This window comes from Schistocerca nitens, chromosome 11 (assembly GCF_023898315.1).
Source record: "Schistocerca nitens isolate TAMUIC-IGC-003100 chromosome 11, iqSchNite1.1, whole genome shotgun sequence".
NCBI lineage: Eukaryota > Metazoa > Arthropoda > Insecta > Orthoptera > Acrididae > Schistocerca > Schistocerca nitens.
Genome location: NC_064624.1, coordinates 140,934,527 through 140,950,873, shown reverse-complemented (window position 1 = coordinate 140,950,873; position 16,347 = coordinate 140,934,527). Strand labels below are relative to the sequence as shown.

The window sequence follows — 16,347 nt, the reverse complement described above, 5'->3', positions numbered from 1 at the left end:
CCCCGCTTGCTCGAAGATATTCCACTTGCTACGCGATCGCAAATGTGTTTTCAACAGGACGGCGCGCCTCCACATTTCGCCAACCCGTCACTACACATTTAAATGAACATTTTCGCCATCAATGGATTGGTCGAGTTGCTACACGTCTGTGGCCACTCAAATCGCCCGATTTAACACCAATGGATATTTTTGTTTGGAGATGGGTGAAAGACATAGTTTATGAGGACATAGTCAAAACACGTGAGGCATTACTTACTCGCGTTATGAATGCAATCGGCAAAATTAAGAACAACCCTGTGAAACTGAAACGAGCAACAAAATCAGTTCATACATGTGTAGCTAAATTCATTGAACTCAGTGGACACGTTTTTGAATATTTATTGTGAATGTATTGTGAAACTGTATGCCCACTGTACTCCCTTAACACTGAGGTTTGTTTTATCCGCTGTAACATGAAATCACATGTGATATAGTATTAATAAAAGCAGATTATCTGACAAATTCATACAGTTTCAGTTAAAGTTATTAGCATCATTATTTCAAAATTAAATTCTCTACAACTTCTGCTGAAAACTTTGTGCAGTCGCCTCGAATTTAAAAAACAAATTGGGCCAAGTAATAAATTAAAAATTTCACGAAATTACTTCTTTGCTTCACTGGATGTTCTGAAAAACTATTGCAGATACACGTCTGGAGCATCTCTTATTAGTTTCACCAGATGAATAACAACAAAATAAGTGGAAATCGTGCTTTACTGTAACCTCGTGCAGTTTTGCGATGGCTTCATATTACCGAAGTCGGTAAATTTCAGGCAAAATCTTTCACTAGCCGTAACTCCGTAGATGAACATTTGCGGACCTGTGTTTACACGAACTTTTTTCTTTAGTTTTCCTTGTAGAATAACATATTGAAATCTTTGCATACCTTCGTGAATCACCCTGTATATTCGGAACAACAGAATGACATCCATCTTGTAAAATGGTGTACTTCAGATTAATTTACGCTTCTTTATTTACTATACAGGTAGTTGTAAAAAATTGTGTTTTGTGATTACACTTGTTTGTAAAATTTCAGGTTCTTCAGCAGACTGCAAGTTCGGTGAAGTTATTTTGAGGGAAAAGTTTTTTACTTGGCCCGACACCTGCGACCTTCCGTGATGTTCCGCAGAATCGCTAGTTGGTTCATCCGCATTTTTGTGGCGGTGGTCATATGTAGTGGCTACAGTCTCCCAGTTTCCGTTACAGGTAAAAATTATGTTTTTTTCGATTCCTATGAGGCTGGGTATGATAATGGACAGCAATTTTTTTGTGAAGTAATGAAGTAAGTGTTTAAGTTTTGCACTGAGATCTTTACGAATTTATTTTCCGGAATCGTATACAGAAGTCACCGGACATAGTTTAACAGCCGACCACTCAGGTAAGTGTTTCACGCGTTACTCATGGTCCAAGTGGTTCTTTTGGTGCTAGTTTATTTAATCACGGTAGCCTTATTTCTGCTTTGAGATGTCCTCGCCGGCGCCGTGGGGAGGCGAGCGTGTGCAAGCTTCCCTCCAGCTGCCTGCGCCACCTGTTCCCCGCTTGTCTTATTCATACACACTAGAATAGTGGCCTACTTGAATATATAGAGGTTCTATTTGTAGAACAGCGAGAGAAGATATAAAATAAATATACATAATTTGTTCAGAAATCTCTCTCGTCCAAGGGTCGCACAAACTTGTATTCAGTATAGTTCGTTGCTCCTGCATGATAGGCAATACGCACGTCAGACGTTATTGCTATGCAAGTAGCATAACTGGCAGAGTCGGGCGTGACCCACCAGTAGTACACACAGGCGTGAACTTGTTGGGGTAACTGCTTTGGGTCACAGGGCAGTCATAGCAATACTGTGAGGGAACTGCGCAACATCGTTGGGTATCAGTGTATCATTGTATTTGGTATTGTAGAAAGCTCCAGTTGGAATGCCGTTTGGTCATCATGCTGCGTAGATGGGGTGATTTTTACGACCGTGTACAGACTCTATCGATTGATCGGTGAGCGGATATGGAAGAAAAAGGTCTACCGAACTTATGTCCGGAAATGCATGGTTTCCACACTAGAGACCATTTATTCAGTCATACACTGTTACAAATACTCGCTGTACCGCGTAGCCACAGTTACAGTATGTACTGAAAATGCTTTCCATGTGCATGGACGCATGCGTGCATACGCGCCGTACCGAGCTCTGTATCACACGCTCACACCGGCCGCGCTGCACACGAACAGCGTCATAGGCAGGATGAATACGGTGCTCCAGTGTCTCCAAATCTGGAACTGGCTACGCGTGCACGATACTTCTGAGGTGGCCCCATAACCAGAAATCGCACGGGTTGAGATGCGGTGAACGAGCAGGCCAAGCAACTGGACCACCTTCTCCAATCCATCAACCAGGGAATACACCATTGAGATGCGTCTGGACGTTAACGGCAAAGTGTAGCAGCCACATAACCATTTGAATCATCAATAGCACTTCTTCCAGAAAGACGCGCGCAAGAAATGCCGATAGTTCACGCCTATTAGGCGATGTGGAAGGAAGACTGGTCCCAAAATACGGCCGCCAATTATCCCGGCCCACACATACCGGCTGCACCGATGCTGATGATTCGCTGTTGTCATACCATGGGCGTTCTGCATACCATCCCACAGATGCCTGTTATGAGAGTTGAAGATACCGCTCCACGTGAAGGTGCCGTCATCTGTGGACAGGATGGGTAACACAGATCCCGGAATCGTGGTTGCCTGGTGAACAAATCAGTGACAGAACTGTTCCCTATGTGGAAAATCTGTCGTTGGTACGCCCTGCACACACTGCAAGTGATAACGGTAGTAACAATCGTCATGGAGAATGTCCCACACGGTCGTCTGGCTTACCCTGTACAGGCTGGTCCACGGCCTGCTACTGAGATGGCGGTCGCCTTCCACACTGCTGATTACATTTTCTTCCAACTCTAGTGTCTGATCATTTCGGGTACGTCCTTCACGACTTCCTGCATCCTAGGTCATGATGTGCGATAAACAGTACCACCCTCTATGAGGATATCATGCATACTGTAACTGTAGCTGCATGATATTACACTGCAGCTTTTGTAACAAAGTATGATTGAATAAATGGTCTCTGGCATACGGATCATGCAGTTCTGGGCATCATCAGACATTTTTTGTTCCTTATCCTCTCATTGATCAATCACTAGAGTTTGTACATAGTTGAAAAAATCATCTTGAATATTCCATAGACCCTTAAAGTGATAAAAGTAATCTGTCTGTGTAACGTATCGGTAGAATTTTCGCAAAGGTTTACTTAGCTGTGTTATATTCCACACCGTAACTTTTTTTTTTTTTAAGAGACGTACTGATGTTACAGAGTTCATCTTGGACACGCAAGTTCAAAATGTGACACGAAGCCAGCTGAATTGGAGAATCCGACAGTTCCCATGGCTATTTACTCATAATTTCGTATACAAACCGACTTCCTCTATTTCCCTCGTGTCCAAGTAAAATGAGATATGACAGATAAATTCTCCTCTAAGAGTCACGTGCTAAGACTTCACATCAATTTTAAACATATTTCGTGTTAACTGTATTAAAATCCTGCTTGAGTTGTAATATATTCCGTTTTCGTACGCTGTGTACCACCAGAAACGTATTTTCTGCTGTAACATCGATTGCGATCAACATTTATCCTCCATAAAAATTATCGGAGTAGCAGCCTCATTCAAAGAAACATTTATCCCATGTTTAATTGTCTATCAAAGTGAATAAATGTAAATTTTATAAAATTTTCACAAGTTACCAGCAGTCATGTATCAGATATACCACAGATACCTGTTACTATGTCCTGCTGTCACTTCTACACGGAGTACATGATCTGTCCCCACTGATCCACTTGGCTGTCAGCAGCTTGTACAGAAAGTACATGATCTGTCCCCACTGATCCACTTGGCTGTCAGCAGTTTCTGCAGGAAATACATGATCTGTCACCGCCCATCCACTTGGCTGTAAGCGGTCTGTCAGTGGTAGGACTAGGCTGCATGGACAGTAGAGTGGGGACCAGGGAGGACTCAGCACGCGGTACCTATCACCCTAACCAACAAATAGGAGGTGCAGGATTCCACTGAAATCGAAACTGAGTCAGTGAGACTGACTTCAGTTGTTGAGTAATATGGTATGTGCAGTGTCAAGAAGAGGAAAAGACAAAAGGATAGCATCTGTTAACAGTATCAAGTTCAAATGTACGGCAAGTGAATGTATCCATTAGGGAAACGCAGAAAACGATGTGAGGGAACACTAAGTGTACTCACTGTCGATGGCTGGGAGCCTTATTCAGCCTGCCGAAGAGGTCATTCCGTCAACTGCTGAGGGAACGTGGTGCTACCGGCAGCTGATTGTGCTCTGTGGCCACACTTGGATCATTCAACTGCCAGAGAAAGTTGAGAATGGTGGTCTCACTCATCTAATTTCAGTGAGACTCACAATTTATTGCAGTGCAAAACTGGTCGTGCCCCCCACGTTCTGAATTGAATGGAACTACTGACTCAGAGTTCGAAGGTTCTGTGACAAAGCAGCCTGAAATTTCTTGGACTTGCATGAAGGGGTTTAGTACTCTATTAACACCTTAAATGGGTCAGGTGTTTGGTACACATCAGAGGCTGCTGCACAGGTAGCTGTTTGGGTGCGGAGTGTACACAACAGTTTTCAAATTAGACTACTCTCCATCCAGTCCAGATAACGATAGGGACCTGAAAGTGTCAGTAATAGTTCCAAAGCAGAGTCACATACTGGCGAGAGTATTACAATTCAAGTGATTAACTTCTGAAGCACTGATAACAACGTGCCAGGGTTTGAAGCTGGCCCAGTAGAGCTCACATAAAACCCGATACAGAAAGCTGGTGGAAATGCGGAACTGACAGCAGCGAGATATAAAAATTTCAGCATGTATCGAAAATATACATGGAGATAGTATGGCATTTGTCGCAGGTCACAGACAAATTATACCAACCAAAACAGAAACATAAACTCCATGTGAGGCTGTCTGGGAAAGACTCAGTATCATGGGTGGGCATTAATTTGGAATCAGGTCCCTCTGTCAACTTCTAGATCTACTCCAGATGCATCCAAAAATTATAGAGAAAATGGAAGCACTGTGACATAAGTTTCCAAGTCACACTCTCATTGTTGGAGTAGATGCTAATTGTGCAGCACTCGACTGAGAAAATAACAGAGGTTGGGGGTGACAAGACGTCTGGTGAAACACCTCTAAATGTCTGAGAATTACCTAAAACAGACTGTTTGGGAGCCCACTAGTGATATTGCATCTGATAGTTTCAAAATGACCATAACTCTTTGAGGAAGCTCACACAGAAACTAATATCAACGACCATGAAGCAACAATGATTTACAACGTACAAATGGCAACTAAAACAAGTAGCAGAATACATATATGTTCAGCAAACCAGATATAGGAGCTCTGTCCGGCACACAGTTTTAATCTGCCAGGAAGTTAGATACAGAAGCAGTTGTGACCTATTTGAATACAAAACTCGAAATATTGAACTCTGGAGAAAAACATGTAGAAAAATTGTGGTTCAGGTTTACAAGAACAGTCAGCTGTGCACTTTGTACGTATGTAGAGCAGTTCATGATAAGAGGGATACTCCACAGTCTGGAGTCATTTTAAAGAAACATCTAAAGAAAAAGAGACAACTGTTCAATGAATGCTAGGCAAATCGTGGGGCTACATGTAGGAAGATGCTAAATGAGATGTATTTAGCAGATGAAAGAGAATTTCGTCTAACCTACTCAGACTACCGAGTCGCAGATAGGCACAACAAAAGGACTCTCATAATTAAAGCTTTTGGTCATTAAGGCTGCAGTCAACAATAGACAACAGGCACACACACACACACACACACATATGCACTCACGCAAACGCAACTCACACACATGACTGCACTCTCAGGCAACTGAAACCACACTGCAAGCAGCAGCACCACTGCGTGATGATAGTGGCGACAGGGTGGGGGTAAGAGGAGGTTGGGGTGGGGAGGGGTAGGGGTAGTATGTGGGGGTGGCGGACAGTGAAGTGCTGCATGTTAGATGGTGGTAAGGGGACAGGTGGGGAGGAGGAGGGAAGTATCAGAAAATGAGATAAATAGAAAGACTGTCTTTGGTGGTGAAATGATGGATATATAGTGATGGAATGGGAATAGGGTAGGAGCTGGATGGGTGAGAACAGTGACTAACAAAGGTTGCCACAACCCACCTGGCGTCCTCCTTTGCTAGTCACTGTCCTCACCCATCCAGCAAGGTGCCCTGTTCCCACCCCAGCGCTACACAGACGTCATTCCACCACCACCCCCATTTTTATTTCTCTACGTTTCTGCTACTTCTCCTCCCTCCCCACCTCTCCGCTGCCCTCTGTCTAACCTGTAGCACTTCACTGTCCAGCACCCCACCATACTGTTGCTCCCCTCCCTGCCACAGCCTCCTCCTCTCTCCACACCCAGTCGCCACTCCCATCATGCACTCGTGCTGCTGCTCACAATGTGGTTTCAGTTGCCTGAGACTTCAGTCATGTGTGTGAGTTGCGTGTGTGTGTGTGTGTGTGTGTGTGTGTGTGTGTGTGTCTCCATGTCTACTGTTGACGAAGGCCTTATTGGCCAAAAGCTTTAACTCTGAGACTTGTTTGTTGTGCCTATGTGCAACTCAGCATTTCTGCTCTATGGTGAGTTGCAACTTTCGTTTTTGTAATATTGTTACATTCCATGCTGGATTTTTCATAATTTTACTCCTACAAAGAATACTGTAACAGAATAGCAATGATCTCTCACAAAACCAAGAAAATTCCGGTATTATGTAAAGCTGGTACCATATTTTGTGTTTGGACACTCGCAGACCAGGTAATGGCAGCAATTAAGAATAGCAAAGCAAAATCTGAAACTCTGAATTAGTATCCCGAAATGTTTCTTTAGAGGTGGTATTGTGGAGTATTGCTCTAATTTGTGACGATGACAGATATAGATGTACCATTAGTGTCATTAGTGTTGAGAAATAGCTGAGATTTAACAAGGCTCCAGAGGGTGATGAAATCTCTATCAGACCCTACACCGAATTGGCGTCTGATTTAGCCCCTCTCTTAACCAAAATCTATTGTAAATCTGCAGTACAAATAACAGTGCCCTGTAGTTGGAAGAAGTTCGAGGAGACACACATCTAGTAGAAGAGCAGCAGGAGTCATTCACAAAACTATCGTGCAATATCCTTGCCATCCATTTCTTATAGGATTTTTCAACATGTTCTCAGCTCAAACGTAATGAGGTTCCTTGAATAGAAGGAGCTCATTGCCAATCAGTATGGATTTCTAAAACTGTCACTTCTCACATTTCCTTCATGACCTCCTTAAAGCCATAATCAAGGCAGTAAGGTAAATGCAGTAATTTCGGATTTTCGATAAAATCATTTGACTCACTGCCATAACCACATTACCGAAAGTAAGATTATATGGGGTACGATGCGAAATTTGTGACTTAACTGACGATTTATTTGGTAGGGAGGACTCAGCGTGTTGCTTCAATGCAGATAAATTAGTGTGTACAATGTAAGTGTATTGCTACTCGAATTTGATGTAATTCTAAAATTAATAGTCTGTGAAAGAACTGAAACGTTAAAACTTCACTTGAAACCCTGGTTCATGCAAGCGGGAAGTAGATGTGTAATCGTCTGAAACTTGAAAGAAAGGCTCCTTTGCACGTACAGTAAATAGGTGACTAGCACGCAAAGTGTTCACACAATGTGAACTGAACGACGCAAGAAGAGCGGCAAAATTATTTTATGTAGCCTCGGATGTCGAAAAACGTAGGCTCATTTTTCAAGGTATTCACTGGTTAGCACTGAAATACCGTACCAAGAAGAGAATATACAGCAAGAGCCATGGATATTTTTGGCACATTTTTTGAATAGCCACATGAGATCGACACTGCCGCCACCTGCATCTCACAGAATCATTTGAGTACTGACTAATTGCATAGACCACTTATCTGTTCTATTAATGAATAATAAGTTTTCGTTCCCTAAACAATGGGCTTGGCACTCTTATTTTATGCGCAATCATTTACTTAAACGAGGTCCTAGTCCAAGTGCTGCAATAATCCCAGCATTGAACTGAAAACTAATTACCTCCCATAAAAATAACCAATAACTTGTGTGGAGTAGTTGACACTATAAGTATTCAGTCAGGCCAAGTTTTGACGTACCCCACGTATTTTTCGTACAAGGATAGTTGATATTTTATTAAAGTGTAATTGCCAAGAATAGATTTCAAGTATCGAACTTAAAGATTGTTCGTCTTAAAATCTCAGTACAGTGTAACAGTTATCTGTAAAAACTAAATTCATAACAGTGACTGGTTAGGCTTGAAGGGAAAGCTTAATGATGATTGTGCAGGTCTGAAGTTAGTTTATGATGTCATGTATACATAGTTAACAGTGTATCTCATATCGTGTTATGACTAAAATGTACAGCCTTCATCTGAGTCTACTGATGGACTAGTCTCAGGGTCCTCATGCTAACAGCTGAAGCAAATTTAAGTTTCATGTAACAATTACAGCATTAGTGATGTACACGTGCAAGTTTTCTAATATTTGTGTGCTACAATAAGCAATTGTCTACAACTATTGGAATTATATTACATCCAGGCACGACATATCCAATTTGTGATAGATAGTATAAAGAAGCAAATGCTATTTGAAATAATAGTAAGGTTGTTGTTATTATGTTCTTCAGTACAAAGACTGATTTCACGCAGCTCTCCACGATACCCTATGTTGTTCGGGCCTCTTCGTCTCCAAGTAACTGCTGCAACCTACATCCCTCTCAACCTCTTTACTGTATTCATTACTTGGTCTCCCTGTATGACTCTAACCCCCTCCCCCACCCGCCCCCTCACCACGCTTCCCTCCAGTACTAAATTCTCCAGATGTCTCAGTGTGTGTCCTATCAACAGAGCCTTTCTTCTAACTAGGTTGTGCCACCAGTTTCTTTTCTCTCCAGTTCTATTCGTACTTCCTCATTGGGTATGTGTTGTGGAACAGTGAGGCTTCGTGCGAGCGATATGCGGTAGGAGAAGTAAAGTTTGCTAAGAAAGTCCCGGTCGTCACTCGCACTGAAAAAGTACCTAGGGGCCACTTTAAAACTGAGTTTGAGGAATATTACAAGGGGGGAATATAAGTAGTATGTTAACGTCGGCCTCAACTGTTCTGTCCGCGCAATGACACGTCCGACACGGTTGGCTCTGTAAAAAAAAAAAAACTTGGCACATTGAAAGTAAATGGTTTACCAAACACAAATTTAGGGTAATTGACACTATAATTACGAACTTGGACTTAACGTACATATAACATGTTAACACTTACGTCAATAACAATGAGAGAACTTGAGTGGTTTGAAAAGTTTACAAATCACGTAGAAATGTCCATTCATTAACCAATCTGCGTTTTTCACGTATGCTAGTCCCACATGCAACAAAATGACAGTATTTATCTGTAGGGTTTAACAAATTACAAGTCTAATAAAGAAGCCCATGTAATGGTGCGTCCGTATTATACAGGAGATGAAAAGAGACTGATATCGTCCGGCAGTGGACGATGGGTTGCGCGCTTCTTTTTCTTTAATATTCAAAAGTCTTCAGAGTATGTCTTTCATATCGATGTTTTACATGCTCGATGAGTTAGTCTATAGTTTCTTAGGAGAGTCAGTGGTGCTGGCTTCATTTCTCCTTGTAAATCATCATAAATACATCATTACAATGCATAGTTAAATATTATACATAGGCAAATAAATGACTCTTGGTCTCTTTCAGTACTCAAATCAGTGTTTTGTGTGATGAGATGTGGTGGTGTGGAAATACATCTCACACCAAAAGCTTCTATGCTCTTCATGTTTAAACTCTTTATAGCCTACGTTTCACTTCCATACATCGCTACACACCACACAAATACTTTCAGAAAAGACTTCCTTACACTTATTTCTATACTAGTTGTTAACAAATTTCTCTTCTTCAGAAATGCTCTTCTCGGCATTTCCAGTCTACATATTATATCATCTCCGTTTCGACCATCATCAGTGGTTTTCCTGCGCAAATAGCAAAACGCATCGACTACTTTAAGTGGCTCATTTCGGAATATAATTCCCTCAGCATCACCTGATTTAATTCGCCTAAATTCCATTACCCTTGTTTCGCTTTTGTGACTTTCATCTCATATCATTCTTTCGAGACACAGTCCATTCTGTTCTATTGCTCTTCCTACCCCTTTGCTTTGTCTGACAGAATTACAGCGTCATAGGTAAACCTCAAAGTTTTTATATCTCCTTTCTTGACTTTATTTGCTCACGCAAATTTTTCTTTGTTTTCATTTATTGATTGCTCAGAAATAGAAATTGAATAAAATCGGGTATAGGCTACAAACCTGTCTCACTCCCTTCTCAATCCCTGCTTCACTTTTGAGCAAGGACAGAAAATGTTTCAAGGACAAAATTTTCCAACAAGTAAGCTGATCGAAGAACCTCTTGTAGAAGTTAGTATTGCTCCACAGTTAATAATTGTTCACTTGTAATAATCATTTGGTGTCTGCCTTAATATATAAGTGTTGTTGTGAGCCACTTGTTGCAAAAACGGTTAGTATCCTTTTATGTTGTTCAAGCAAAACTTCTGTTACATTGCTTGATAAATTGTGCTACTGCTTGGTGTCTTATTTCCAAAACATAATTTCAGTACCAAGTAAAGTCGATCCCAATAGTTAACTTCCTTTATGAACCGTGCTCGCTCTTGATACCACTTTTCCTAATTAGGCTGGCGACCGTTTCCTTGCGTGTAATCGTAGTTTACTTTATTATTAATAGAACTGGGATTCTAGTCTCGTTTATTCTGTTATTGCCTCCTTTCAATAGGAATGCTTCGAGAAACGAAAATAGTCCCATACCTTGACCATTAGACACAGTCACGGTCAAATTAAAATCCTTTGTCAGGAGGAACATTAGGGTATATTACTAATTGAGAAAGAACCGGTAGTGTTATGAACCTTAAGTTGCCTCTATAATCGTGTAGAAATTTCTGACGTTTTCGTCACTGGCGAGCCAGTGCATCAGCAGGTGTGGCGATTCGTGCAAGGCGACGGTTCCACCTTGCTTAAAATGCTCTGGTCAGCGCTCAGTTTCAGATAGGCGATGTGTGGTATTTCTCCATCAACAAGAGCTACAACGTACAAGGGCCTACGCCACGTCGGGAAGGGTAACTGATAGCTCACAGTACACACACTCAGATTGTGTACGACAGCCTCCCATTCCACTAATATGCCCGGATATTCCGCCACTAACTCCAAGGTTTGCGGCATAACCGCCCATCGCTAAACAAAACTATTCCAGTAGACCGTCACCACCGCCACTGGCATCCCAGTTGGAAAGAGACAGCCACCTGCCACTTTACAAATACGTCCCATACGACAATTCTTAGACAAAATATGTGTATGGAGATAAGCAGCGATTAATTTACTTATAATCAATTATTCAAAATGACAGTCACAATCGCATTATTTATTTTGCCGCCAACCGGTTCCAACTCGCGTTGGGGTCATCTTCAGGGCAATTTACACCATTTGGTCGCTTGCCGCCTACCGGGTCGAAACCGGTTGGCGGCAAAATAAATAATGCGATTGTGACTATCATTTTGAATAATTTATGACAATGATTAACGCCCCTCCCAACTCCTAGCGGCTATGGCAGGATTTAGGGCACAACAATGGAATGCGCTATCTGCGCTCACCAACGAGGATGTACTCACACAAGACCTTTGGACGTGGAAAACAGCACTGGCAACCATCTCTGATACAAGGTCTCAACCTGACACTGCAGCCCCCTTTGGGGATATCAGGTATACTGAAGAGACAGAGAGGGAGACCGAGGAGGAGTTGCGCTCTTCACCAGTACTGATGTACCACGACGCAATCGCAGCTTTCAAGCGGTAGCGGTCAGGTTCTCGCCTGCAGTTGGTCGAATCACTATTGTGACTGTCGGCTGTGGTATATTTCCATCGACGAGTCATATGCATTGCACAGCAGCTGGAACCTCCTGTTACTGGGTCAGCGACCCTCAGCCGCCTACCTTGTTTTCTATTCCCTCGTTTCTTGCACGGACTGCTATTCTCATCCTGTGTGATCGAGTCACGACACTCTTCTTGTATCAGTGTTCACACAGATCCCTGTAACGGTCAACAGGTCACGTCTGAAATGGCTCGTCCTGAAGGCGGATTGGTCATGGTACTGTGCAGTAATGGATGTACCATTTCCCTCGTTCCCCAGCGAGAAGTCACCGCATGTAAGGTGTATTATCAGATTAGAATAGTGGTTAAAAAAACCAGGAAAAGCTCCCCCAGACGCAGTACGGATTTTCTAAGCGAGAAGTCACAGCGTATAAGGTATATTATCAGCTTAGAATGGTGGTTAGAAAACCAAGAAAAGCTCCCCCAGACGCAATATGGATTTTCTAAGGGTAGAAGTATTGTTGACAACTTCACATTCCGTGCAATGGACACTGAAAAAATCTTTCTGACTTGAATGTACCTTATGGCTTAATTTCTTGATTTTTCAGGAGCTTATGACTGTACTACTCCTGCACCTCGCACTTTTACGAATTATCTATGATTTACGAGCCTGTCGTGCCGTTTACATCAGTGACCAGAAAGAAGTGTCATATGGGCCTCGCGTGACGTCTTGTGGCATTCCACAGGATGCGATACTGAGTCCCTTACCATACACCCTTCATGTCGCCGACCTGAAGACTGCTTATCCCGAACGCCAAAGTTCTTCAGTACATGGATGATATTTGTATCTACACCCATTCACCATGTCACTAACAAGAACAAGTGTTCTGCGAATTCTACATTCAATCGCATTTCATTCTCTTCATCGACAACTTCATGGCAATAAATTGGTTACAGTTCTCTGAACATCATCTACGGAAAGTGTAAAGTGGTGTGGCGTGCCTACGCTAAATTGTGTTAAAAAATAAACATCGTTTTAAACCATGGGCAAGCCAGTCTTTGCAATGTGTACTAATCGTCAGTTCAAGTTCCACGGTAACTAAAAAAAAATAAAAGAAAAAACGGATAAAAACTGCCCTCTTGGTACATTAACGTTTGATGCGTGTTTCTCAAGACCTGCGTCGTTGGCCCCTGTTTTACTGATTTGCATCTAAGTACACTCAAGTAAGTTGAGTTCCGAAGATAAGCTGCTGCCGCAAATACTGGAACACATTCCACTGGAAACAAGGCAACCAGTGTGGTACCAACACGACGGATGTCCCTCCCATTCTGGACGCACACTGAAGAGCCAAAGAGACTGGTACACGTGGCCATTATCGTGTAGGGGCCCCATGATCACGCAGAAGTGCCGCAACACGACAGAGTAGGCATTCGACTGATGTCTGAACTAGTGTTGGAGGGAACAGACACCATGAAACCTGCAGGACTGTCCACACGAGAGGGTGGGGATTTCTTCTGAACAGCGCGTTGCAAGGCACCCCAGATATGCTCAATAATGTTCATGTCTGGGGTGTTTGGTGGCCAGCGGAGGCAATGGAAAGTAAATATCAATAAAATCGACCTATATTAACTGGTGCCCTGTAGCAATGAAGCTGTATGGTACATTTTTTTTCTCTTCCAAGCAAGGATTGACGTAGTTTTTCCTTTGACAGTTCACATTCAAAATGGACACAGCGTGTCTTTCACGTACAGAAAATGCAGTGCAGGGGCATTGTCACCACCTCGAACTGTGTTACCTGCATTTTTCTCACTACGCATGGCCGTTACTTTTGATAAGACGCAATTTTACTCTCACGTGTCAACATACTACGCATGGAAAATGTTAAATCCAGCCTAGTCGTCAAATATGGAGTGTCTAGAAAACCTGCTTTCTCGGATCGCTAGGTAACACTCAGACAAATCGTATTCGTGAGTTTTATTACAAAAGGAAAAGATAACAAAGCTTTGTCAATTACACAGAAGTGTCGCAAGCAAAGGGCGACATGCAAACTAAGCAATGATCTTCAGTATAAACGCCGGCCGCTGTGGGCCTGTGGTTCTAGGCGCCTCAGTCCGGAACCGCGCTGTTGCTACGGTCGTAGGTTAGAATCATGCCTCGGGCATGGATGTGTGCGATGTCCTTAGGTTAGTTAGGTTTAAGTAGTTTTAAGTCAAGGGACTGACCTGAGATGTTAAGTCCCATAGTCCTCAGAGCCATCTGAACCATTTTTTTTTCAGTTTAAACAATCCTAGATCGCTGATGTACAAGTGCCTAATCTCGAAGCTGCTACAGAACTCGCTGATCTTGAAGCTACCACTCAACTGGGCCGCGACCTTCGCGCAGGGGCCGCCGCTCTCGCGTTGTCGTCCTGGAGAAGCGTCGGCCAGCGTGCGATTGGCCGACGTCTTCTCACAGCCATCTCCTCTCTATTGTTCACGACCGGCGCTTGACTTTACGCTGTAACAGAAAACATCAGCGAACAAGTTGCAACGTCGTCAACAAAGTAGAGCAGTTGCAAGCCGTCCTAGTTTGTGGTCGTCCGACGGATTAGGCCGCTTGTATACCGCTCACCCAAAAAATATATAACGCTTTTGTTTACGATTACTGTTAATCAGCGTACGTAGACCGATATCCTTCCAACAACTGAGAAGAGAAAACGGTCAGGTAGACTACGTTCCGCTTATTTGGGAGCCCTTAAGGAATATAATCGCCTTTCAAACGAGGTACAGAATACAGCGGGGCCTCACTGAAACTGTAAGTGATTTTCAACCTTGTGATTAAGAGAACGTAAGTGACAAGAAATTTCTTCTGTTTCAAGTAATTCATCGTCTGGTGATTCAGTAGAGAGACTTAGCCGGCTGTCAAGCAGTTCATATTTTTGAGGTAAAAATAGATTAAAGTGGTCTACTCATCCACCAGCTAGGTCCAGAGTCAGAAGCCACATCATCATCACTCACCTGCCTGGTCTCATCGATACAGTTCCTGAAAAACGGAGCATGTCACCAATTCAGTCATGGTAGTGGCTGATATCAGATGAAATGATCGCACATATTTTCATTCAAACTAATCAGAAAACAACACAATATTCAGAAAAATATTAAACTAATGCTACTTACACCAACCATGTGAGTATTATGGAAATGAAAGCATTCTTTGGGTTGTTACTATTATCAAGTGTATTGAAATCTGGCCATGAAGACATACAGAGTTTATGGGCTACTGATGTAACAAGCCGAGATATATTCAGAATAACGATGTCAGTGAAGCTGTTATCTGCTTTGAGATTTCAATACATGAATTCTAGGGAAGAAAGAAGATCTAATGAATGCGCTATTCTCACTCAGAAATATTTGGAAATTTCATTCTGAACTGCAAAAAAAAAAAAAAAAAAAGTAGCTGCTCGCAATATTTGCCAGTTGATGAACTACTTTGCCCTTTTAGAGGGAAATGTTTTTTCAGGGTTTATATGAACTCGAAGTCTGCTAAATATGGCATCAAGATTAAGTGCCTTTGCGACGCTAAAACACACTGTTTATACAATGCTTTTATCTAAACAGGCAAAGAAATTACTAATAAAATAAGCCAACTTTCAGTTCCAACACAGAATGTACTACAGCTTGCAGAACCTTTATTTGGAACAAATAGAAATATAACTGCGGATAATGGGTTTTCTCCTGTGGAGCTCGTTGACAGACCAGAATTTTTAACCAATAAGCAACGGGTAGTAGGATCTACGTTATTTGGTTTCATTAAGGATAAAACATTGGCATCTTATGTCCCAAAAAAGGATCGAAGCGCAGTGGTGACCTCATCAATGCACCATGAGAATTCTGTCAATGAAAATAGTGGAAAACCTGAGATAATTGAATTTTACAAGAGAATGAACGGTGGTGTTGATACATTAGATCAGAAATTCGCCAATTATTCAGTCTCTAGAAGAACACTGAATATTGCGAGTGCAAGTGAATTCGTATTATGGAAGGCATCAAATGGTGAAAACGTATGAAAAGTAATCGTTACATAAAAGAAATTAGACTAAATTTGATAAGGCCCTTTATCACAGAAAGAAAGATTGTTCATCTTCAGTAGATTTGAGAGTAGGATAGATAATTTTCTAAGGGCAGCTGATGAACCACAAAACGACCAATAACCAGAAAATTCACCTTGTAATCAACGTGGATCACGAAGAAGAGGAAAACGTTATTTATTTGGTCCTAAAACTGACAGCAAACAATCACAAAAAT

The 16,347-nt window shown here is 42.1% G+C and overlaps 1 protein-coding gene across 6 annotated transcripts in view; it reads left to right on the top strand.

Moving 5' to 3' along the window:
- Window positions 1-16,347, top strand: part of LOC126212802 (poly [ADP-ribose] polymerase tankyrase-1-like) — a 325,028-nt gene that overhangs the window by 259,331 nt on the left and 49,350 nt on the right. For 3 of the 6 annotated variants that reach the window (XM_049940206.1, XM_049940205.1, XM_049940207.1), the window contains exon 2: window positions 1,075-1,244. The exons of the other annotated variants lie outside the window; for them this stretch is intronic. In XM_049940206.1, coding sequence (XP_049796163.1) covers window positions 1,157-1,244 — 88 coding nt within the window. In that variant the 5' untranslated portion in view covers window positions 1,075-1,156. The remainder of the gene's footprint in view (window positions 1-1,074; window positions 1,245-16,347) is intronic. 6 annotated transcript variants of the gene reach the window in all.